Genomic DNA, 16724 nt, shown 5'->3' on the forward strand with positions numbered 1-16724 from the left:
ATCTTTTCCAGAACAAGGCTGATGATAGACATCAACAGTCAGTTCTAATCTAATGATGTCATTTATCCTCAATAAATAATATAAAGTCAATAAAATATAAATATCCACAAAATGTGCATTATAAATTATGTAGTAAGATTATAATGACAAGATGTGCATTAAAAAATGTTAAACATTATCATTCGGACTTAACTAATACTAATTTTCTATTGCTTAAAAGAGAGGCTCATGATACCATCTGTGACAGAGGATTTACTAATTAAGTTAATAGCATAAAAGACAACAAAATAATGAACTGTAAGGAACAAACCATTCCTAAGATCTGAAAAAAATTACCTGCAAAATGACTTTATAATGGAATATGTTCACTAAAATTGTGTCCTTTTAACATTAAGGCAGAAAAATTTTTATATAGTTTTCTTTTAACATTTAAAAATAGTACAGTGAAATTTATTTCCAATTGGTAAATTCTACTTTTTTATTTATAATAATATAACACAATGGTTTTTAAACTGTGCTGTACTAATGTTTGAGATAATAGCAAGAGGAAACATTATACTACCTTCCCACAACCATTTCAAAATAGATCAGCTTTACATGTTTCATACATTATGATCCTTTGTAAGAATTTTGGAGAGAATAGGTATTCCATTAAAAAACCAAAAACAAAACCTTAACAAGTGATTAAGCTTAGCCTAATCAATAATGGAACAGATTAATCTTTTGTGCCTTTGGATGTGATAGAATGGGAAACAGACAATATCATTTATTTAGTATTCTTCTCAAGAAAGCTTTAATCTGAATCTAATCAGAAAGAAATAGTCAGATAAGCCCAGAAAGAGCTGTTCTGGGAAAAGCTGACCCAAAGTCTTGAAAAATGTAATTGATAGATGAGTGGTAGACTGTTTCAGGTAAAAGGCAACTCAAGAGACATGACTGCAAATGCAATGAGTGAAGCTGGATGGGATCCTGAATCCAAGTAAATAAACAACTATCAACCAGCCAAGGACATTGTTGGAGACAATAGTGGTGATTTCGATATAGAATATATAATTAAAAATGGTTTATTGACTCAATAATATATTTCTTGGGCATGATAAAAATTTAATTTAAAAAGTCTGTTTGCTCTTTTCTTTTCTTTTTTTTTTTTAAAGACAGGGTCATGTTTTGTCACCCAGGCTTGAGTGCAGCAGTGCAATCACAGCTCACTGCAACCTCAACCTCCTGGGCTCAAGCAATCCTTCTGCCTCAGCCTCCTAAGTAGCTGGGACAATGGGTGTGCAACACCACGCCAAGTGAATGTTTGTTTTTTAAATTTTTAATAGAGACAAAGTTCTCGCTATGTTGCCCAGGCTGATGTCAAACTCCTGACCTCAAGCAATCCTCCCACTTTGGCCTCCCTAAGTGGTGGAATTATAGGTGTGAACCACTGCAGCCAGTCTCTAAACAGCTTTCGTATTAGCATGATATTTAAGTTTACCAAATACAAGGTATATATGTACACTCTTTTTGATTCGAGGATATTATTCCCACTGAAAGATAAGAAAACTGAGGCATAAAAGTAATATCAACTTGGTTAATCTGGGTACTCCATTTCCCTGAATCCCCTTCATTGTAAGGTTCTAAGCTGGGGTTGGCTAAAAGAGAATTTTGTGTGAGATTTGGAAGGCGAAAGTGAAGCAGTGGTCTGACTCCGAGAACCTCATCAGATATGGTGAAGTCCAGGGGCAGAGATGCCTGACAGTTTCTACATTGTGTATTTCTTCACTTAGCATCCAGCTTGTCTTCCTGATGCTGGCAACAGCTCCAGACCCACCACAAGATGCTTGACTGCACAACCTCATGCAATGGAACTACAGCAAGGCAACACATTTCTGTAGATCTTCCCTTTTGTGGTTCCACTTTGGTGGCTACACGTTTGGTTTCTTAGATTTTCACAAGCTCTGGCTTGTCTGCCATGCCAAATTTCAAGCATATGTTTTAACCTTATTTCCGTAAGACTCATCATGGCTCTGCTCCCCTGACTGAACACTGACAAATACAACCATGCCAGTTTCCCAGGTGGTAGAGCCAGATTTCTTCTCAGCCTCCACATCCTGATTCCGACTCCAGAGCTCCTTCCAGTGGACATAGCATCTCCTCAACCCTACAATAAATCTGTTATTATTAAAATATTTTTAAAGCATTTATTGTTGCAGTGGTGGTTGTGTATTTGTTTTTTTAAACTGATAATAAACTCTCAAGTGTTTATTAGAGACATCAAATTTAATTTTTTATCAAAGAATTGAAAGGTAATAAAAATAGTGATGCACAGGTAAAGGTAGTTCTATTGAAGAAAATTTTTGAGCTGCAAGGTGCTTTACAAATACTTTTACTTGTAAGAATAGAAAATTGAGAACTGGAAAGATAGGTAATGTGTCCAAAGGCATTCAAATTATTAAAGAGAGAAGTAGGGTTAGAATAAACATATGCTATATCTTAGAGTATGTGTTTTGGGTTTATTTAATTCTAGAAATTAACTGATGAACTTCTTTATTTGAGGATGGCCATATGGTGGGTAGTTATAAGACCAAATTTCAAATCGGACTCCTACTCGTCATATTTGTGCCTGTGACCTTCTGCAAAGTACTATGCCTCAGTTTTCTCTTGTGAAAACAAGACATCTGGTGTATAGTATGTGTGCCTCAAATATAGCTAGCTTAGTTAGTAATTTGGCTAAATTAGTTACATATCTTGAATTTTTCCAAAATGGGTTCTACACTTTAAAAGCTTAGAACACACACACGTACACACACACATGTGTACACACGCACAGACACACACTCAAAGGAAGGGGCGGGGAGAGAGAGAGCACAAGTTAAAGATAGTTAATAGCCACTCATTAATGACTTATAACAGGATTTGGATCCTGGATAGTTATCCAGAGTGCTACGGGTCAATGGGAACACAGAGTATCCAAACTGGCCTAAGAATGAGGGTGATGCATTTCTCTGGGAAATCAGTGTAGGGAGGTTGAGAAGGGAGAGGTCCCAGGATCCGTGGCAGAGTGAAGCATGCAGAACTCAGCAAAGGGAGATTCAGGGCTCACATGCTGTCATGGTGAAGACTTCAACTAACCTGAAGTGGAATTTTGGATTCTGAGGGGCTCTTCAGAATTGCCCCAAATTGGGGCAAGAGGGTCTTCATACTCTTATATTGACCAGTCATTAGATACAATGTATCTTGCAAGAAGTAATCTTGGGTGATGTTACTTTCTTTTTTTCTTTTTTTTTTTTTTGAGATGGCGTTTCACTCTTGTCGCCCTGACTGGAGTGTAATGGCGCAATCTCAGCTCACTACAACCTCCACCTCCCGGGTTCAAGTGATTCTCTTGCCTCAGCGTCCCAAGCAGCTGGGATTATAGGCATGTGCTACCATGCCCGGCTAATTTTTCTTTAACTACAAACAGTGCCTGGAAAGGGGACTTCAGCTGCAACCTGTCAGTCAACATTTCCCGGAAGTGGAAGAAAGAAGCGCTTTAGTATTGAAGGGGGCAATGGGTTGACACATTACATCTACCACAGTAGATATCAGGGAAGACTTGGAATAAGAGAGAATCTTAAAGATTTAAGATGTATCCATGTGACAAAGTTAAGTTTATGTGTTGAGTGAGTAAGAATATGGCATAAACAAAGGCATGGAGGATTTAGGGCAATCGCAAATAGTTACCAGAACATAACTGTTAATGAGAAGAGAATCCAGGTAGGTAAAGTTAGGGAGAGTGTATGGCAGCAATAGGTGCATAATTAGGTAGTGGCCAGGTCACGAAGAGTCTTAGTGGTAGACTTTCACCTGCAGATATTTGAACACTGTTGAAATATATGAAGGAGGGAAAGACCAAGTTGTCTGTTAGAAAAATCATCTCAACAACAGCATGGAAGATATATATGACAGTATGAAGACTAGAGAGGCGGGAAGGTTCTATAATTGTCTGGGTGTTAGATGATGAGGATCTGGATAATACTACCTCTCTAGAGGAAGTATTAAATAATTTCACATTGGTACATGTTAGTTCATATGCTATGCTTATCATGACACTCTTACATTATTATTTTTTCTTATTTATATTCTCTTGGGTTCTACAGATTTTATTTTCTATCTGAGAAAATTATTTGGAGTTTCCTTAGAGGATAAAAGAAAAATATGTGTAATACATGCACATTTATAAGCTCATCTATCCATTCACAACACTTTCTTTTAATTAATATGTCAAGAGCATGATAAATGTTTTTTTAAAAAACAACACCACAGTTAGGTTTAAACATTAGGACCACACCTGTTACAAGAATTTTCAAACAAAATTTCCAAGATAGAATATGTTTTAGAAAATAAAACCTCAAAAAATTCTGAATTTAATTTAATTTAATTTTTGAGAAAAATTATAGAAAACAAAAAATATAAAACAAAAACCTAGTATGAATTTCATAGTTTTATATTTCAGTCGGAATTTAGTTGAATTTGACCAAGTCAACTGACCAAAACCTCAGTTTTCTTATTTTTTAAATGTGTCTAGGCCCAGAGCAGTGGCTCACTCCTGTAATCCCGGCACTTTGGGAGGCTGAGGCGTGCGGATCACGAGATCAGGAGATCGAGTCCATCCTGGCTAACACGGTGAAACTCCGTCTCTATTAAAAATACAAAAAATTAGCCAGGCATGGTGGCAGGCACCTGTAGTCCCAGCTACTAGAGAGGCTGAGGCGGGAGAATTGCTTCAACCGGTGAGGCAGAGGTTGCAGTGAGCCGAGATCGCGCCACTGCACTCCAGCCTGGGCGATAGAGTGAGACTCCATCTCAAAAAAACAATGTGTCTAATAATACCTACCTCCAAAAGAGGTTTATATGCTTGTAGTGTTAAAAATCATTTCATAGGTTATGGAATACTATGCAAATCTTAGTATTAATACTTGAAACAATTGATCACAAAGACACATGCCAATTCAGAGGGAAGAGACATGAATGGACAAAAAGCACACGAGGCAGTGATGGACAACGGGAGTTCTAACTGCAGGCCACGGGAGGCATTAATGGGCCTAGAGAAGCAGTACTGGGCATACGTGATGATACAGGCAGGGAGAAAAGTTGCAAGGGCTTAGCTTCTGTTTTCAGGCTTCTGTTCCATTTTTCTTTGAAAAAGCGAATGACACCATCTTATAGTGTGTTTACTTTAATGAATCTTTCACCAGAGTAAGCATTATGTTTTAATGAGTTCTCATTTCCCATTTCATGTCAACGTGAATCGTATACTTGAATTGCATGAGAAAATGATGACTGCAGATCTACTTTCTGTTAGGTCCCTGCAGGAAAGAGGCCAGAACCACTAACTTCGTGTCAGCCGCATGACAGAACAGAAACCACATTGAATGAGGCAGGAGTTAGACATCCCTCATTTAAGTCTTTCTCCCTTTTTGGGCAAAATTATATATATGAGGTTCATATGTATATATATGTGTGTGTGTGTGTGTGTGTGTGTGTGCGTACTATGCATGTGTGTGAGGCTTGAAGAGTTCATATGTATTATATATCATATATTAGATTATATATATATGAACTATATATATATATATATATATATATATATATATGAGCCTCAGCTTTCCTTCCCATAAAACCAGAGGTTTGAAATTAAATTGTTACATTTCTTCTGGCTTTATAATTTTGATTCTCAAGGTTCACAGTTCTATCAAGAAAGAAAAATGGGGATATCAGAGTGTATGCATCACCCTAGCAGGGAAGACTTACTTTTTGATCATAGATCCCTACTGTGTGGTGAGAATACAAAATCACACAGATGTCAAAGAAATGAGAAATGCTCAAAAGGGCAGTGGGGCACTCTAAGAGGAGGTGAGTGCTCCTTCCTCATGCAGATGGCAGAATGGCATACACATCATACACTCCGAAGTGCACCGCAGATGCCAACAATCCTCCTAACCCTGCCCCAACACTCTGTCCCCCAACACCCTCCAAGCCTGACACACATGCATATGCATGTGTATGCACACACACACACACACACACATGCAGCCACCTATGAAAAACTGAGAGACATTTTGGAAAGGAACCAAAGCAAATTCTTCAGGAGCCTAGAAAAAGACTAGACTAATTATTTGCTAGTCCTATTGTCAGGCTGTCTGACATTAGCCAAGTTTCATATAGTTTCAAGTTTCAGGTCAAAACATTTACATAAGAGTATCCCTGATGTTTAACAGTGGTTTTTCTTGTTATAAAACTTTCAAAATATTGACCTCCTTGGAAACATTTCTTCTTACACTCCATTGCATTTTATAAATGTCTCTTCTTTGGTTTCTTGAGCTGCCATTAAGTACACCCTCGCTTCCCCTCCACCCCCACCATGAGACTATCAACTCTTTTAGATCTATTTCTCATTCTCTGTTGTGGTGACATCATTACTATTTGTCGAGAAAATGATTATTATGTCTCCAAGGATCCAACCCCATACGTAATCCATTAAAATGAAATGAGTTGTGCCTATGAAAATATGCAGAATTCAAACTTTTAAAAAATTAAAAAAAAAAAAGTTTGTCTTGAAAAGACAAATAAGCAGCAGAAACAGTTGAACTATGAGATAACCACACAGGTTGAAACAAAACACACACAAGGGTTGGGTTGCTATTGTTGCAATTACTTGAAGCAATGTGCCCACCCTTTAATTCATACAATCATATTTTCAAGACAGAGGTAGAGCAGTCACAATATTGAGAGTTAAAAATCATTATAACTCTAATTTACTAAGAATGAAACTGAGGCACACACAATTAAAGACCTGCTAGGCATCAAGAATTGCATTAATGAGTAGCAGTATAAGAGTAACTAAAATATCTTCCCTGTTCCCAAGGAATGCCAGCCAGTTTTTAGTGACCTAGTTAGTAACAAAGCTTGACTTTGACTTCTGTAAGACCAGCGCCCAGTAGAATTCCAGGAACACAGAAGTAACACAATAAGTGTTCGTGCAATGAATCCACCACATCACATTATTTCCTTAGCCATATTTTTGTGTGTTTATTTTTCCCTAGTAGACGAGCTTCTCATTGAAAAAGGATAATTGGAAACATGTATCATTAAGTGTATAGTTTATCTATTTTTACATCTGCAATCATGTATTATGTATATTGATGCCATTATTACAATTTATTTTTGCTTTTTAGATTTACCAAGAAAACCCTCTAAATCATGCCTCATCTTCTCTTTTATGTAAATCATTCAAACATAAAAAAATTTTACTTTTGTCATCTTCAAGATCATTTGAAAAATGCTAATTCAAGAAAGGTCATCAAAAAAAGTAGAACCAGAAAATCTTTTTTTAGAATAAAGAGATTATTTAAGCCAATGAGTTTGAGTATGAAACTCTTATCAGTTTTATATATATGAATTCACTGCAACTGCATGATAACCACAGAACAACAGTATGCTTGACTTCATTCACCATTCCCTAAAATTTAAGCCAATATCAAAGATAGTCAACCTACGAAAACTGAAATTTAAATCTTTGAAAAAGTCTTTACAGGCTTTTTTGTACCTCTTTGTAATAGGTCTAGACAAAAAAAAAAAAAACAATTTTCATTTTGAAGGATGATTTTCATTTCTTTTTTTCATATTTTCCCACTACAATTATTAAGTGGCTAGGTCAAAGTTAGTCGAACACTACACTGTAGCATGACTTACCTATAGTTTTGCTTTTCATTTCCTATGTGGAATCTGTCATACTGTGAATAGGCTCGGTTCCCTTCCCAGTCCATTAACTCAATTCTTAGCATGTACTGCCTCTGACTGGTAATGGCAAAAATAAACTCATTCCCCAGCCAATATTCACCGGAGGGATTTCCAAAACCCTGGGAAACAATATAGAGATGCAGTTGTTACTTTAGAGAGGAATTCTTTTCATGTTCAGCATTTAACTCTTTTCTAAATAATAATTAAAAATTATTAAAAAGTAAAGGTTTTTGTTTTTCACATTTTACACTTTTTCTCCAGTGATTGACATTTCAATAATTCTGTTTCTCTTCATCAAAGCTTCTGTCTAATTCTTACTTAGTACAATAAAACCTCTGTTATTCAAATCTGTGTGGATGAGACATTTTGTATAAAATAAATCTAGTTAATAGGTTTAACTGGAAAACAATTCTCAATTCAAGGTTTGCTTTTGAAAATGTTTCTAAATTACTAGTTAACAAAATATTTTGAATAGAGTTTAAAGATTTTTCAATGAACACTATGAGAGTGATATTAGACAAGTTATTTAACAATATTATTTTTACTATTATTATTCACAAATGCAATTATGTTTCAACAATAACTTCATATTTAGGTTGGTGCAAAAGTAATTGCAGTTTTTGCCATTACTTTCAATAGTAAAAACCATAATTACTTTTGCACCAAACTAATAGATTACTAGAACCATGACTTTTGGAGCTTTAACTTTCTTATTTTTAAATATTAATAAGCAACCCTGTAAATCCATGACTGTAATTATTTACAAAGCTGCATTGGCATTGGAATTTTGAGGCAGAAGGCTGATTTGTAAGTGCTCCTGAGTGAACCCAGCTGACTGCTTGGCTTCTGAATGTCAACATGACTTTATTGTTCTCTTTGGGGGAAGTCAAGGTTGTTAAGTATTCAAAATAGTTTCTTTGTAGGGAGAAAAAAGTGGTCCCAAAAGAAAGCCAGCGCTTAATGTTGGAGATGTTAGTGATAGGAAAAGAAAGAACCCCTAGAAACTTGCTGGCATTCTAGATTTGGAGTATTCACAATTGCCTCAGAAAATACTCTTTGGCAGTGCTTGAAGTTCAATGTAATTCTTGATCTACATATTTGTTTCACTGGCCATGTTGTGAGCTCCCTGATGATAGAAACTGTGTTGTATTTGTGAATTTCCAAAAACCAGTGAAGAGCTGACATGCACTGAGCATTCCAATAGGTTTGTTTTGAAATTCAAAGAAAAAGGTAGAAAGGAAAGGATAGAGGAAAGAAGCAAGAAAGGGAGAGAGAAATAGAGGTAAGGAGGAAGGAAAACAAAATATTACAGCATTTTACAATAACACATGGAAAAGTAACCTTAAAGCACAATTCTTGTTGTAGACAGTACAGTTGAGTCTTGGTGAAATGTTTCTTAAAGTGCCCAACTGGGTCACTTGCGCACTACCTCCTCTGCCAACTGAGTTACTTACCAAAGTTCAAAGGTGTTTGGTACCAAACCCATTTATGCCAGTTCAGTTATTGCAATATTTATAAAATGTTATGCAAATAAGTTAAATATTAGTGGGAAAAGAGAGTTTTAATTTTTTATAAATATCCGGATTTGCTCAATAAAAGCAAATTACTAAAACTTTTTTTAAAATTACGAATTGTTGGAACTCTAAAAGACTGGGAAAAATTTAAAAAATTTAAAGAATTTTTAACATATTGCCTTGCATGTGTCTTCATGTACTGTTCTATTTTTAAAAAACTGAAACTAGAGATTGGATGCATTCTACTATGGGAAAGTTTTAGGAAAGAACTGATGACACAGAATTCCAGGCTTTGGCCCTCGTTTTTTTTTTTTTTATTAATGGGTATGTGATGTATACTGTTATATTTAAAGTTAAAATTAACATATGTGTACACTTTTAAAGTTATTCCCCAATTTAACTAAGTTTTTTGATAGGCTGAATAAGCTTGGTCCAGATTGCATTGAGTATATACTCTTCTGAAGACCATCCACCCATAGCTCACAGTAAAGCTATAAGACCACTGAAGTTAGTACTCCATTGGCTCTTTACTTCTCTGTTCCTAAGATGCTCAAGTCACACTTTGTAAAAGTTTCACAGTGGCAGGAAATATTAGAGCAATTTCTGGTGTGCTAAGAATTTTACACATTTTTATGGCAGCCAATGCTACCTACTAAGGAGAAGAGCAAAGCTTACCTTCTCCAAAGCATAAACAAAACAGAAAGTTACAGGAGGCTGAAAGTCAAAGAATTAGCACTTTATCAATTACAACAGCCCCTGGGAAGAAAAAGAAGACCACTGGGATTTTCCTTGCATTTTTTTGCAGCTCAGACATGTCAAAATTCTCCCTCTTGCCACTTGATGATTCCCTTTTCTGTGCAGTCATTGAAAAGGGATTCAACAATTATACTCAATGTGAATAAAGAGGCTGGGAATGATGAAGTGTTAAGTTTTGGGTCACATATTTCCATGCTGTTGAAAGCGTTGTGTGGATAAAACTCTCCAGCTTCCCCAGGGAAACACGCGGTGATCCTGGGTGAGCCTTAGAAATGGACAAGCATTAGCCTCATTCCTAGGAGAGCCTCCATCCCTGTCTCCACATGCAGGCCTGTACTTCCCTCTAAATGGAAATAAATATCCCTTCCTAAACAGTTTGCATTTTTGTCTTTCAGGAAGAAGTGACTAAAAAGAACGCAGTATAATTTGCATTTAGAAACTAACATTTATTTCGAGCCCCTTCCCAAAAAACTGTCCAAGCATGCTCTAGTATGAGAGCAAAAGGTTTGAGTACAATGAATCAAAATGGCTGCAATATAGGGAGGAAACCTTCTAATAGCCAAGTGCAGTGATCCAGAAACAACTGTTTCATTATAAAGATGAAAAATACGTGAAAGAAGGGGAATTGTGTTCCCACATTAGTAAACTGTCTTTTGGATAGTTTATCAGGCATGACCACAGATCTGATATGTAGGACAAAGGCTTGACTTGGATGAAATAACCTCTACCCCTTATCTCTGGCTCCAGATTAAAGCCTTGAACTGCCACATATTTGCTGTAGAAATATCGACTTTGTTTCTGAGCCTCAGTTTCTCTGTCTGCAAAACAGGGATTACAGACATCATTTTCATATACAAGGTTTTGAGAATAAAATTGATAATATAACCGAAGCACTTAACTGAGCACTGATAGACAGAAAACACTTAAAAATCTAGCTGTTGTTATAGTTAAAATATATGTCATAATACACAGTAATTTTCTGGTTAGTTGCTTCTCTTCCATGAGACTGTGAGTCATATGCGGGGAAACAAGTTCCTTTCTACTTTGTATAAGAAAAGGAAAAAGAATAATCTTGGGTCTTGTATTAGCCCAAAAATTAATAAAGGGATACTGAAATAATTATTTAAAAGGCTCTCAGAGGACTAATGTAATATTTTACTAAATTGAGAGTTGGTTTATACAAATGAGTATTGTCATTTTAATCCAAAAAGTTAATTATTAAATAAGAAATTACAACCAACTGATTTCAATTGGGACTAAACTATAGTACTAATGAAAGCACAGACTACTTTCTTATTCTTACCTTTGCTTCCAAGTACTTAAGTATCTGTTTCCTTCGACTCTCCCTTAGTGCTATCTCTTTCAAGCCCTCTTTCCATATCTCACGAGTTTTAGGAGCTACACAAGAGGTAATTTTTAAGGTATTATACCATGCTAATAAGTTAATATTTGTAATAATTGCTTTCAACCAGGAATGCATATCAGAAACAGCTGTGGGGGTTTTAAAAAAATACAGATGGTTAGGTCCCCCGTGAAGATTCTGATTCAGTATGTCTGGGGTGGACTCAGAGAGAGAGCTATACGTGTAAAAGGTTGCACATGTTAAGTCTGCTATGAACTGAAGGTAGAGATCCATATAAATATGATGTGGAATAGATATTCCAAGTGCAAACTAAAAATAACATGTTAATTAAATCAAATTATTTGAGTGGTATACAGGGAAAATGCAGGAGTAAAATCTCATCTTCATACTGAGGTCCCTATGGGGAGGCAAATTTTGATTACATGTCTGGGACTGTCCTTCAAAAATTCATATTCATGCCTAAAAGACAGAGTCAACCAATGCATATGCTCCAAAATAGGCTTACACATTATGGCACATAACAGTTGACCACAGGTCTTTATTTTACCCCCAATAGCCTGTAACGTCCATAAAAATAAAAATGAAAGTATATATGAAATTCTGTGCTGATATTGAAAAAGCAGCAACGAATGAGTAAACAATTACAATACAATTTCCTCTTTTTCATGAATAAAATCTAAGGATACTATGGCATGTACTTTTGTAAAAATGATGTTTAATGATGTCAAACACAATCACCTGAAAGGTTTTGATTCAGTAACTCAGATACATTGTTAATTGATTTTATTTCTTCTCTAACGCTCTAATAAAAAGATAAAAAGACACTGAAATTTAATCTGAACTAATGCTGACTTAAAATTGGCCTTAAAAGGCACATATTACTCAAAAACACATGCAAAGGAAAGATCAACATTTGTTAGTTTTTGCCAAAACCTGCAGAAATGTTCAATTTTGGTTTGTGCTTTTCCAAGTTAATAAAATAATTGTCTCTGATACTTTATTTGTTTTGTCTGATAATGCTCTCAGGAAGCGTTGACTTTTTATAGATGAAGTAAAATTGAAACCAGACACAGCCCATGTATTCCATGGGTTTAATCTTTTTTCACACAAATTATTTAAAAAATAAAAAACAGATAAGACAGCGCTGTGGCTTTCAGGGCACTTTCATATGCAGTTAAATTGTGCATCTCCTCTAAATGCTGAGACGTGCAACTCAAGAAAGACTGAAACAGATTTTGTATTTCAAAATTTTTAATTTCATATGCATTTTTCTCTTTTTAATGTGAAGATGTTAAAATATAGCTGAAAATGTGCTCTCAACTTCTTTCCAGAAACAAAGAACTCCCAGAAGGAATGGTGCTCACACTGAAATTTTTGAGTGGATAGGAAGCTCTGTTTATGGGGGTAATTGTTCTCAAAATAAAGCAAGTTTGCCTCCAGGACATTAGTCATTGCCTACAACAGTATAAAATTAGGCCATTTTGGGTACTATCTGGAACTCCTAGCTTCATTGCGTTTTATATGTGAAAGTACTGCTGATAAGTGTTACTGCTGGAGGCCACTAAAGGGTATCCTTATGACTTGAAGGAGCTAATATCTTCCCTAAGTGCCTCATTAAAAAGCCTACTCCAGACTTTCCTTTCAGGCAAACATCTTTACAAATCCATAAACCAGATTTTGCTGAATCTCCTCATGAGGAAGGTTAAGTGACAGCTAAGCTTAGGTAAGATACTTGTAGGCTTAAAGCCAATGCCGAGAATCCAAAAAGTGGTAAACCTTTCATATTGACAGAGGTTTAAAAATAATGATAATATATAGTATATATTTGTAATTACATGTGATGGAAATCTTATGAAGCAAGAGGCAGCCCATAGATATCAATCACTATGAAGGGAAGGAAGGAGAGAGGAAAGGCAGAAAGGAAAGAGAGAGAAAACTTGATTTCTGCACTCATTGCCCAAGGAAGAAATGTAGCATCCTAGTATATATAATAGTAGATTGGTAAAGACTGGAGAAGAGTTGGGGCATGCCAAGTTCTTGTTATCCCGAAGGATGTACACCCTTAGCTGAAGAAGTGAGCAGGCAGTTCTTTGGATGCAGGAAATAGAAGTAGGTGTGATTGATAAGAACTGGCATAAGGAGTCTATATCCATTCCTGGTGGAGTCATGTTATTTTGTCTTTAGGTGAAAGAAAAACTCTAGAGAAAGAACCGAAACACTGTCTACCATGTGTTTTAACCATCTTGTAACATATGATGAATATTTTCAATTAAAAAAATTCTTCAGCCTCATTTTTAGCCAGAATATTTCAAAATTTTGGAGCTTATCTCATTTTTTGATCATGCAAAATTGACATTCATCTGATAAATGTTTCAAGTTTGAATAAAGCATGATAGCCTTTCTTATTTTAAAAAAGGGAGGAGGGGTAAACTCCATAAAACATGATGATTAAAGAATTTCAGTTTTGTTCCAATAATGAAAAAAGAATTGCTTAGAAATGGATATATTTGGTAAATACTTACAAGACATGAATTGATTCCATACTTAACAAGTCAGTATCTCTTACTTAACATGCCTAGCTTGCCAAGGCAGCAGATGTTTACAGTTAAGAATTCACCATTTTGGAAAGTCACTATGATGACAACTTTATGTTTATTTTTCTGTTATCATTAATTTTAATAATAATGTATTTCAGATTAGCCTGAGTCTCTATCTACAGTCTGATTTTCAGATGACTTCTTCACATCACATTTTAGTGGTGAAAATAATCATGAATTCAGATGGTTTGCAAAACAGTATTTTTGGCATAGTTAAGTGAAATTTTTGCTTTGATGTTTTCATCTTGGATAATAAATAACTACTGTTCACTGAAAATTCAGTGTGCCAAAGTGCTTTACTTACATTATTTCTAATCCTTGAAACATCACTGTGAGGCAGGTGAAGTATTATCATTGTCCTATTTTAACTAGTTAGAAAGCTAAGGTGCAGGTTAGGTGATCTGTCGAAAATCTCTCCTCTTGTAAATGGCAGAGTGAAGACTATAATTGTGTTTTGTTTTGTTTTGTTTTGTTTTGTTTTGTTTTTAGACAGAGTCTTTCTCGGTCACTAGGCTGGAGTGCAGTGGCGTGATCTCAGCTCACTGCAACCTCCGCCTCCCAGGTTCAAGCGATTCCCCTGCCTCAGCCTCCCAAGTAGCTGGGATTACAGACACGTGCCACCACACCCGGCTAATTTTTTGTTGTTTTAGTAGAGACGGGGTTTCACCATATTGGCCAAGATGGTCTCAATCTCCTGACCTAGTGATCCACCCACCTTGGCCTCCCAAAGTGCTGGGATTACAGGCTTGAGCTACCGTGCCTGGCCTATAACTGTTAATATAAACATAATTCAAAGTCTTTTTGTTTTTGAATATAGATAATCTTTTATCCCTCATATATTTTTAGAATCACCTAGGTAGGAAGAGGCCTTCAAATCTGACCTAGCATTCCAATTCTCCATACCAATCCCAAAAGATAATGATATACTTTCTATTTCCACTGAAGATGGGGGAGGGGCTTGCCACTTAATAGGCAGTCTATTTGATGTTGGGATTAATCATTAGAGAGTTTTGTTCATACTTGGTCAAATTTTGCCTTCTTGGAATATTACTCCATTCATTATTGCACTCCCCTCTCAGACAGTGTTCAAATGCACATTCTAATTCAGTAAATCTGGTCCAGAGCTTGAGATTCGTGTTTCCAATCAGTTTCCAGAGGATGCTAATACTGCTGGTCCCTGGACCACATTTTGAGAAGCAGGCTCTACTATCACCTACCTCCATCCAGTTAACTAAAATAGCTATCAGATTTATGCCTAATTCTTTTTTTCTCCAGGCGTTTACCTGTTACAGATGTAATTTCTAAATTCCTCCCATCCTGCTTATAACCCCTAGGATAAGTTCACTTGTTTGAAAACCTCTAGAATTGAAACTATGTTTTTGATGTAACCAGAACATGGCAGACACCAGTGAGTTCTGCATTTTATGTGACCCCCTAAACTACTAGTAATGTACACTGAGTACATTAATCTTTGTTAATTCAAAATGAGCTTAGAACCAAATAAACCTCTCTTTCAAATACTAAGTCCTTAAGGCAATTTGTCACCCTTACCCTGTTTTCTCAGAGTTAATTTAGGTATTTTTTATCTAGGTGAAATATTCTACAATCATCTCTGTGGAATTATATCTTGCTGGCTTCAGCCTACCTTTCCATCTTGAGTTTATGAAATAACAAAGACATCAGGATTCCAACTTTGTGTAAGTCCAAACTTTTTAAACGTGCTTTCAGACTGTTCGACTGAGTATCTGATAAAAATGTAGATGCAGTGACACCACTAGAAACCTCCATTCATTTATTAAAACCCCTTATTTACTGTCATTTGACCAACTATGAGCCTATTAATGGGCAAACTCTGATGCAAATCAACCATAGTTTTTACAAATTGTCTGCAAGAATATCAAGACAGAACTGAGGCTAGTATAGCATTTCTTTCTCTCTACCTGGTGAGAGAAAATTTGTCAAAAAGTCAAGACAAGAATTATCTAGAGGTTTCAGCTGCAAAAGAATGAGAATCCATAAATATAGATTCTCCTGCATTACTATGCCTTTACATTCTGTCAGCAGATTTTAATAGTTAATATTGTAGGCACCGACTATGTGATTACTGGATTTTGGATTATTTCAACCCTTGCTCATCTCTGTTTCCTTTTAAAATGGGCATAGTGTTAGTTAATAGGGCTGATATTAAAAATTGATAAGAAATTACATATAGGGCAGACATATTGAGCATTAAAAAAGAGAAGAACTGTGATGATGATGATCATGATGATGATGATGCCTGCTGTTATTTTGCAGACCCCAGTGAGCCATGGCTCACAGTTCATACCTTTATGTACTCCTCGTGCCTTAAATCTGGACTTTCCTTGTGACCAACCATAACCAACAGAATGCAATGGAAGTAACACTGTTTCATTTCTGGGTCTAATAAAACTAAAAAAGGCTGAAAGCTCCTGCTTTGTCTTTGGAGGATGACAAGTGCTACGTAAGAAGTCTGATAACCCTGGATCACTTTACTGAAAGAAGCTTAGCTTAGCCACATGGAAAGGTCACATGGAGAAGCTTCCAGTCAACAGCCAGCAACAATTAGCCAGTTATGTGGGTGAGGCCATTGCTATTACCCATCCTGTTCCACAACCTGCAACCCTGCACAGCTCCCTTGGTCAGGCTCACGTATCCAACGAAGGTCTGAGTTCTAGCTTCCCCCACCCTCATGCAACTAGGAACAAA

At 36.0% G+C, this 16724-nt stretch overlaps 1 protein-coding gene across 2 annotated transcripts in view; it reads right to left on the minus strand.

The window, feature by feature from the left end:
* Nucleotides 1–16724, minus strand: part of ANGPT1 (angiopoietin 1) — a 245602-nt gene that overhangs the window by 24054 nt on the left and 204824 nt on the right. For both annotated transcript variants that reach the window (XM_034966483.4, XM_034966482.4), the window contains exon 7: nt 7720–7886. In XM_034966483.4, the coding sequence (XP_034822374.1) occupies nt 7720–7886 (167 nt within the window). The remainder of the gene's footprint in view (nt 1–7719; nt 7887–16724) is intronic.

Source organism: Pan paniscus, chromosome 7 (assembly GCF_029289425.2).
Source record: "Pan paniscus chromosome 7, NHGRI_mPanPan1-v2.0_pri, whole genome shotgun sequence".
Classification (NCBI taxonomy): Eukaryota; Metazoa; Chordata; class Mammalia; order Primates; family Hominidae; genus Pan; species Pan paniscus.